Source organism: Larus michahellis, chromosome 20, assembly GCF_964199755.1.
Source record: "Larus michahellis chromosome 20, bLarMic1.1, whole genome shotgun sequence".
NCBI classification, from domain to species: Eukaryota; Metazoa; Chordata; class Aves; order Charadriiformes; family Laridae; genus Larus; species Larus michahellis.
The window spans coordinates 7626083-7634645 of record NC_133915.1 but is presented as its reverse complement, the minus strand read 5'-3'; the positions used below and the strand labels follow the sequence as shown (position 1 = coordinate 7634645).

General features: G+C 54.9%; 1 protein-coding gene across 1 annotated transcript; it reads right to left on the bottom strand.

Annotated features, from left to right (window-relative positions):
* Positions 1 to 80: 80 nt before the first annotated feature.
* EIF4EBP1 (eukaryotic translation initiation factor 4E binding protein 1) lies at positions 81 to 7091 on the bottom strand. Its single transcript, XM_074563757.1, has 3 exons — positions 6849 to 7091; positions 1872 to 2042; positions 81 to 489 (listed from the first exon to the last, which is right to left on the bottom strand). The coding sequence occupies exons 1-3, from the start codon at positions 6994 to 6996 to the stop codon at positions 458 to 460; spliced, it is 351 nt and encodes a 116-aa protein (XP_074419858.1). The 5' UTR covers positions 6997 to 7091; the 3' UTR covers positions 81 to 457.
* Positions 7092 to 8563: the final 1472 nt, after the last annotated feature.

Below are 8563 nucleotides of genomic sequence, written 5' to 3'. Positions count from 1 at the left end.
CTATACAACACAGGACCACCCCACGGATTTTTCTGCAACGGGTTGGTAGTTTCTTGCTGGAATGAAGGACAGAAGCCGTATTTATTGCAGTAATCTCCAAACCAGGAGACTCAAAATGATTTTTATTTCTCCCTTATATTGCATTTCTGTAACTTTTACAGTATTAAAATGATTAACAAAAGCATAAAACTGGAAACAAAACCAATCATTGAGAGTGTCTCCTCCGGCACTCCAAGGCCCGTCCTCGGCAGGGGCTGCGCCCGCGGTCGCAGCCGGACGGAGGGGCCGAGGCTCAGCCCCGAAACAGGACGCGCTCCGTCCTCGGAGGGGAATAGACGGCCTTGCCCAGGAAGCAGGAAGGCACTCAAGGCATGGGCTGCTTTTAAGCCTGGCTGGTGGGGATCCTCAAGACAAGGTCCTGGTTCTTCACTGGATAAGCACTCTCAGGGCACGTGCTTTAGATGTCCATGTCAAACTGCTCTTCCTCACCTGTTCAGAGGGACAAAAAACCCAAGAATTAGTCTTCAAAGTTTCATTAAATACCAAATATTTTATTGAAGAAACAACCGTCAGCTGTGCTTCAGAAGTGTGGCAGTTTGGACTTAAAAATCTGCATTCGGGCATCAAGTTTGATACGAAAACCATCTTGTACACGCAAAACATAAACTCTGTCCATAGAGGGGAGCTCACTCAGACAAGAGCAGAAGTAGAGGACACACCCTTTAAGTAATTTAAAGGAAAAAAAAAAAAACAATTTCCTTGTAAAAAGGAGTGTAAAGAATAATGTTGGTGACAGTCAATGGTACAAATTTCTGTTACCCAAGACACAAATGCACATTTCACAGCTTATTATCCTACAGCTGCTCCCACACTGCTGCTGGCCAGGACGCCGGCGTCAGCAGCGCTCGTCTCTTCCCAAGGACTCTTCCCCGGGAAAAGTCACAACCAGGCTGGCATCCAGCACGCTGCCTGCCTCTCGCGTCGCCAGAGAAGCCAGTGAGCCACTGAAGGTCACAACAGCGTGCAATAGAAAACATTAAGCAATATTGACTCTGGAAAGATTTTGCTCAGAGTGAGCATGGGAGCCAGCTAACGAGCGTTCAGATCTTTATTTTTAGAGAGAAGATAAATAATCGTACTTGGTAGTTTCAGGTTGCTTCATGAAGTGATCTCCCATAGCTTTAAAAAGACCCGTTCAAGAGCAATACTTGCTCACGTTGCCACTACAGCGCCTTCAGTTACGTGCTGATGTGCACAGAGCGGCCAGTGGCCTCTCTTCTCCCGGGGACTGACTCTACCGCGCTGTCTTACGGACACCTGCCGGCTTGTGCTGACCCCCCTAAGACAGCAATGGGTACTGGATAATTGGCACACGCGAATCAGGGATTACATCCTAGCTACGAAACGGAGCTCCTTCTACACCAGAAGCCTCAGTGTCAAAAACCAGGCTGATATTAACAACCCCAAACAAAGCCCGCTGGGGGCTGTAATCTGATCTGCTGGAAAAATGCAACGCAGCTGCAAAATGGTCCAGGGCAGAGAGAGGCAGCAACAGCTGCCCCCGCTCTCCCACCACAGGATTATTTATTAATCCAGTAGCGTCTTCCCACACGCTAAATTAATGAGAATTAAGTGGTTGTAACAAATTATATTTGACTAATTGAAGAGAGTCACATCACCAGGGACCACAGCAGAACCTAACAACCACATGCACCGAATTACCTACTAACATCAAGCACACTTTGATTTTGCAAGAAGATATCAGGGTATTGAGCACAGCTCAGAGGGATCTCCTGGCTCTGGTCCCCGTGTAAACTTCGCTATTTCTAGGAACCAGCGCTGCACTTCACTGGGTTTTTGCGTGCGCTCACCTGTGCTCACTTTCTCATCACAGTTTTGGACATGGTTGTTCTCAATCTTCAACTCCTCCACATTTGGGCTTGTAACACCTGGAATGTCCGGAAGGTCAGAAGGTGGTGTTTTGGCAACTGGAGAATTGCGGCACTCCATCAAAAATTTTCGATCATAAATAATCCTGGTACCTGGGGGAGGAGGGGAGACAAGAACAGTCAGTTTTTAGCATTTTGATGCACGAAAAACAGCTGGGCCATCTTCCCACTGGATGTGTAAAGCAACAGCAGGAGTCATCTTTAAAGTGATACCTATTATTTAGCACGTACTCTGTTCATTTTGTGCTACCTTACAAGAAAACCCGATACCATTAACATTATTTGCCAGAAAAAGGTACGAAAGCAACAGGTACCCAAGTACCAGCCAACGCTACCGGTGTGCTGCACGGAGAGAGCACGCGGCTCCAAACCCCAGACCGACGCTGCATGCGACAGATCCAGCCCCTGCTGCCTAACTCAAGGTCCCAACACCACCCAAAGGAAACAGAGTAAGTTGAATTTAATTTCTGCTTGCAAACATAACAGCCTTTTCCGTGCCGTCAGGGGCTGAGAACCTGAGAACCGTGGACAGACACACGCGCACACACCAGGTAACAGGACGTGGCAGCGCCTCCCTCTGTCACCGCCCAGCAGGAATTCCTGCCCAGGCTTTTGCGGCCAAGAACGTACCTTTCAGAAGACTTGAATACAGGCAGTTGTTGACGCCCATCTGTTTTAACCGTTATCCAGACCGCAGCCTACTCTCCCTGCCCTACGCAAGCCTCGGCAGGAGCCACAGAGCAGCTCCAGGCATGGATTTCTAGGAATACCGCTGGCCTGAACGGCCTGTTCCTTACAAAGGAATTGCATTGGAAAGAGCTCAAAAACCACACGCAAAAAAGGGATTCCTCCAAACAAACCGCAGCCTTAACCCAGAAAGTACTAAAAAAAAAATAATAAAAAAATCAGCTTTTTCTTTGCCCACGAGGAACCCGGCAAACCCCTTCTCTGGATCACTGCTCTGCTCTGGCTCCAGCAAGAGGGAAAAGCAACTTCTCCTTGTGTACTCCCTGAAACACTTGAGCTAAAGATACACACGTACAGGGAAACAACCTCCCGTAAACATCTGTCTGGGAACATTAAACTTGTTTTATTTTGAAGCGTGGCTATAAAATAATGTTGCTTGATATCAGGTTTCAAGAAAGTTCTGCTAACGAGCTCCCAGAATGCTGCCAACCTTTTCCCTGAAAGACTGTGAATTTGAGTTGCTTCACTAGATCCAAGGGGAGACCAAACCCACTCGAGAACCGTGCTCTAGCAGTTCGCTGGATTTGAGAAGTCCGTGAGTCAAGCGTTAAATTCCTGGGAGGTTCGCAGAGGCGAGGACGGGGCTTCCTAGAACTGCAGCTCACGTACCGGGTATTGGGAGCACAGTTCAGGCGGACAAGACCTTCCACGCCTGGTTCACGTTCCTCTGACAGTCACATGCCCAGGGCTTACGAAAGTGGGGCCAGAGCAGCCTCGGCTGTCAACAGGCACGGCCCGAGGCCATAAATGGGCTCCTTCCAACACCTAAAGCTGAGTTAACAGCAGTTCTCCGCCTGTTGTGAGGGTATTTAGAAGGAAAGACTACACGCCATGGACCTGCTTTGCTCCTGGGAAGCCTTGGTTATACCACGGCTTCGACACCCGAGTGCCTCGCTGTGCGACTTGGGAAGTGGGATGAGAATTTGGATCACTTTGAGTATTTCCATCAGAATGAAGCACTAGGTTTGAAGTCTCCAGTACAACACCTTGGCTCCTTCCCCGCTCCCTGACGGAGCGCAGGCACCCTGAGCTGTGCTGCTCCATCCCCATCCCATCCCAAGGGCCACCACCTCACTGGCCGAGCCAGCAGCTCCGGTGGCAGCTCCGGGTGCGACAGGCGCTGCAAGCATCAGATCGCCACCCACCCCGCACTGCTCGTGGCAAACACCGCGCGCACCTCGGTTTGTGACCAACGGAGCTGGCAGGACTCCCCAGATCCTGCTGCACGTGGGCTTTGCTTAAAGACAATGTCTGTGTGTGCCCTCGGCCAGCGGGCGAGGAGCCAGGACGGGCACAAAGGGAATACTGAGAATAGACTACGCTTAAAGGTCACATCACCTCTTACACGCTCCTCCGTGCTCCTTTATACTGTTTTATTTATCATCTGCTGACTGCTGTAAGAAAAACAGCACTGAAGACAGGGAATTCCTTCCTTTCCAGGGGGAATCACGGAGCCTAAAGAGAGCTGTGAAGGCAGCTGAAAAAGGAAAAATCGAGTCCTTTCCTCCGATTGCTGGCGCCAAACCAAGGCTCAGAAACCAGAGCGAAACTCTGTTCGCTCACATCAGCCCCACAGTGGGCTGTGCCGCTCCCCTGCTACTGGGATTAGAGGGAGGATGCTTCAGAGCATCCCAACGCGTGGCTGTGCCCTCCTCGGAAGGGCCCCTTTTACCCAAACTGCATTTTTAGGGCGTCACTTCCAACACTTCTGGAGACTCAAAAGCAACCTGCCCAGAGAACTTCATCTCGGTATGGGGCAGAGCGAAAAATATTATGAGGAAAAGCTTGTGTATTTGACCACAAGCAGCAAAGACAGCCCAGAGTAACGGCGGCAATGAAAAAGCCGATCCACCAGTGCCCAACGACTGGAAAAGCAAATGTTCCTGGCTCTTTCCAAGTCAGTAAGCGTGGCTGTTAGGCACACACAGCTCGGCACACTATCGCCGTGGAGCACCACCTTTCCCAAAGCCTTCAGCCACCCAGCACTGCCGCCGTGGGTTTCTAGTCCTGGCACCCAGCCCTTTTTCCATCACTCACATCCCCAGCGCTGCCTACAGCCAAAGGGATGACTTCAGCGATGACAGCCCTCAATTCTTCTCCGAAATTAGTCAGAGCACGACAAAACGCACAACAAAAACTTGATTTGCTTCTTTCTTCTGATTCTTCAGATTTAACCTACTGCTTCACAGGAAATCTGACTTTTTCAGGGGGCTACGTACATTGAACATTTTCAACGCAAGGACCTAAAATTAGTGTTTCTGAAACACAACATTATTTATTTTCACAGCAGTCTGGGCTTATATGCAAAGGAGTAATGCAAAGTATCCTGCCTGAATGAGAGGCTACATGGGTTAGCAGAAAACAGACGAAGAAAGCACGGCCCAGGATGCACAGACTCTCCGAGCCCAAGCTGCATTGGCCCTGCAATATTTAAAGTGACTCTTCAGTGCATTGATCCGGGGAGTTTGCTGCGAAATGCGCTGATAATGTTTTCACGAGAGCTCTTCCAGACTGTAGAGGACAAGGAATTCTTGGCAATAGCGACCATGAAGGCAGACCAACCACCCAAGTCCTGCAGGAGTTTTAAATCATTCCTCCTTTTAGCACCCAAAGGGCCAGCGCCCGGACGAGGTGTCCTCACACGGGCTGGGGACAGCCCAACAAGCCGCCCAGTCACGAGAGCACTGTGGGTTTTGCCAGGTGCACACACCCGAACAATAAACACCATTTGTGTTTTTCTCCTCCACGCTCTAGATATTCATTAACTCTCCAGAGACGATCATCCGGGCAGGCTCATTACACCGTACAGCGCTGTTAATTGTTCGTTTCTATTCTGTTATTCGGAGCGCGTGAATATAGCTGAGAAAGTCATTCTCCTATCTTTCATGGCGTAATTACTGCAAGTGCTATTTAAGTACTTCAGTTATTGGCTGCTTTCAGAGAAGAGAGAACATATGGCAAAAATAACACTAGAAATTCAGTTCCCCAACCAAGCTTTTCTGCGCAAACACAAAAAAACAAGTGAGTCAGCAATGCTGACTTCCCCCCTTCTCCGAATTTAACCCCTTACGTATTGTGTTGTAAAGAGACAAGAAGGTCTGAGGGACGAGCAAAACATCATCCACCGCCTCCCATTTAGTTTGTTCTTTTGGCTGAACTTCAAGTACAGTTTCATCATTGCAGCTGCTCACATTGCTCTTTTATGTAGCAGCACAAAGGGAAAAAAAAAAATTACTAAAGGTATGGAAAAAAATGACCTCAAAGCACCAATCTGCGGGAGCGCGGGCAGCTGCCGTAACTGGAAATACCCCCAACCGATCTGGTGGCCGGTGTCATCATCCGGAACAGCAGCCGCGTGTCTCGAAAGCCAAACTACTCAAAATAAACAGACGCTCCAGCACGCGACGTGGAGGCAAAACCTTTCAGATGGACAAGCCCTTTGTACGTTACATCCCTGCTGCAGCATGTGGACATAGAAGATGCATGAGGTGTCTCTAAGATGAACGCCACACGTACGGGCTGGGTGCTCACAGCCCCCCGCAGCTGCCTCCGCTGAGAGCAAGCAGCGAGCACAGCGAACACCCACAATCAGTTTATTCTTATTTTTAGATGAAATTCCTAAGAGATACCACCCCGGTAGTCACACGCAGCATGGCGAGTCTGCAGCAAAGGCAGAGGGAACCAGCCCGCTCTTTGTGCGGCGCAGCACCGCGCTTTGAGATGTTCGCGCAACTTGGGAGGAGGAAAAAAAAAGAGGCCCAGGGTTTATTGACTGCCAGGGGAAACTGCAAATATGAGAATTAATAAGTAACCCAAAGCAGAGGATGGGTTTGCTGCCTGCAAGGCGCCCCAGCAGCACGACCCGCCTTGTTTTCCAGCACGGACACCCAGGCAGCTGCTGTCCCGCTGCACCGGGGCGGGTGGAAACCCCCCGGCTCCCTCGTTGTCCCCCCCCCGGCACCGCACCGGCCGAGCTCCGGGGAAATGCCCGGCCCGGGGGGACCCGGCCCAGCCGGCACAAGGGGCTCCCCCCGGACACTCCCAGCCCCGAACAGGGGCCCGTCCGGTTCCGCACCCGCCGGGCTCGCGATCGAGCATCCCCCCCCCCCGGCCCCGCCTCAGGGCGAGGCCCGGCCGCGGCCCGCCGCTCACCGCCCGGCGTGGTCCCAAAGACGGTGCCCCCCGGCGTGGTGCTGTAGTCGCCGGGCGGCAGCGGGGCGCCGTCGGGCAGGGCGAGGCGCTTGCCGGGGCCCGGGATGTCGCGACTGGGCGTCTGCCCCTGGCAGCAGCGGCCCGACATGGCACCGGGACCGGACGCTGCCGCTGCTGGTGCCGCCGCCCTGCCCGCCCTGCCCGTCGCTTCCGGCCCGGGACACGCCCCTTCCGCCGCGGGGGGCGACGGGAAACACAGCGAGGGGCGGGGCAGGGGCGGGGCTTGGGCAGAGCGGGGCGGGGACTGGTCGGAGGCTGGGCAGGGGGCGGAGCTTCTGTGGAGACGGGGCGTGGCTTGGGATGAGGCGGGGCATGGGCGGGGTTTGGTCTGAAGGGGGCGGGGCCTGGGCGTGGCGGGGCGCGCCCGGGCGCACGACGGGTCCTTCTGCCCCCCGGTCGCGTTCCGCCCTCTCCGGAGCACCCACCCCCTGTGCCCCCCCGGGCCCCTTCAACCCCCGGGGCACTCACCCCCTGTGCCCTCCCGGTCCTGTTCAACCCCCGGGGCACTCACCCCCTGTGCCCTCCCGGTCCTGTTCAACCCCCGGGGCACTCACCCCCTGTGCCCCCCGATTCCATGTTCCCCCCGCGAGGAACTCACCCCCTGTGCTCCCCGGTCTCGTTCCCCCCCTCCCCGGGCACTCAGTCCCTGTGCCCCCCGGTCCCGTTCCCCCTCCGGGGCACCCACCCCCTGTGCTCCCCGGTCCCGTTCCCCCTCCGGGGCACCCACCCTCTGTGCCCCTCCATTCCCAGGGGGCGCGTTGCCCCCTGCCCCCCCACCCTGTGCACCCAGCGCCCTGCAGTGACCCCACGGGGGGATGCTGACAGCGCTGCCTCCTCCCCACGGGGGTCCCGGCCCTCTGTGTACCCCACCCCGGGGATGCCCCCTCCGCTTGGTGACCCCCACCTGCCCCACGTGGGGCTGCAGCCGGGGTGGCCGCTCTGGGAGGTCCCGGGTGGTCCTGGTGTGAACATTGTTGGGACAGATGTCATCCCCCCTGGGTGGCAGACCCCCATCCCAAATGGCTCTGCCACCTCCGGGGGGGCTCGGAGCAAACGTGGGACCGGCCAAGGGGGCCACACAGTGCCTGCACACATGTCCGGCACCCCCCATGCCATGCCCCGGGTGGGGTGCTGGGACAGACCCTCAGCAGGACTGCTCTGGCTGGGCTGTTCGGGCCTAGGGGTGGTAAAAAAAATAGTTTTTTTCTTAAAATTCTATTAAATAAACCATGTAAAGAGAAGCTGAAGTGCAGAGGGAGAACAGCGGGGTGGGCTGGACTTGCTGTGCCAGAGCCCCAGGCTGGGCGGGGGGCAGAGCTGGGATGCCCGGGATGGAGCCCCAGTGCAAAGCCTCTCCGAGCATCCTTGGGCTGGGCAGACCCCGCTCCCCCCCGCAGCACCACCCTGCTCACAAGTGTGATGAGTGCCAGCAGCTCAGCCCTGCCTGCCGGATGGAGGGAGAGGGGCTCCCTGAGCTTGTCAGAGGGGTGGCACGGCCGGGAAGGGGGCAGACCCCCACCAGTGCCCCCACCACCCCAGCCCGATGCTCTGCACGAGGCAGCTGATGCCCATCCGCGTTTCGGCAGCATTTTGGCAGCGTTGGTGAATGGTGGTGGTGGCCGGGGCTGTGGCAATGACAGGCTCTTGTCCTGCCC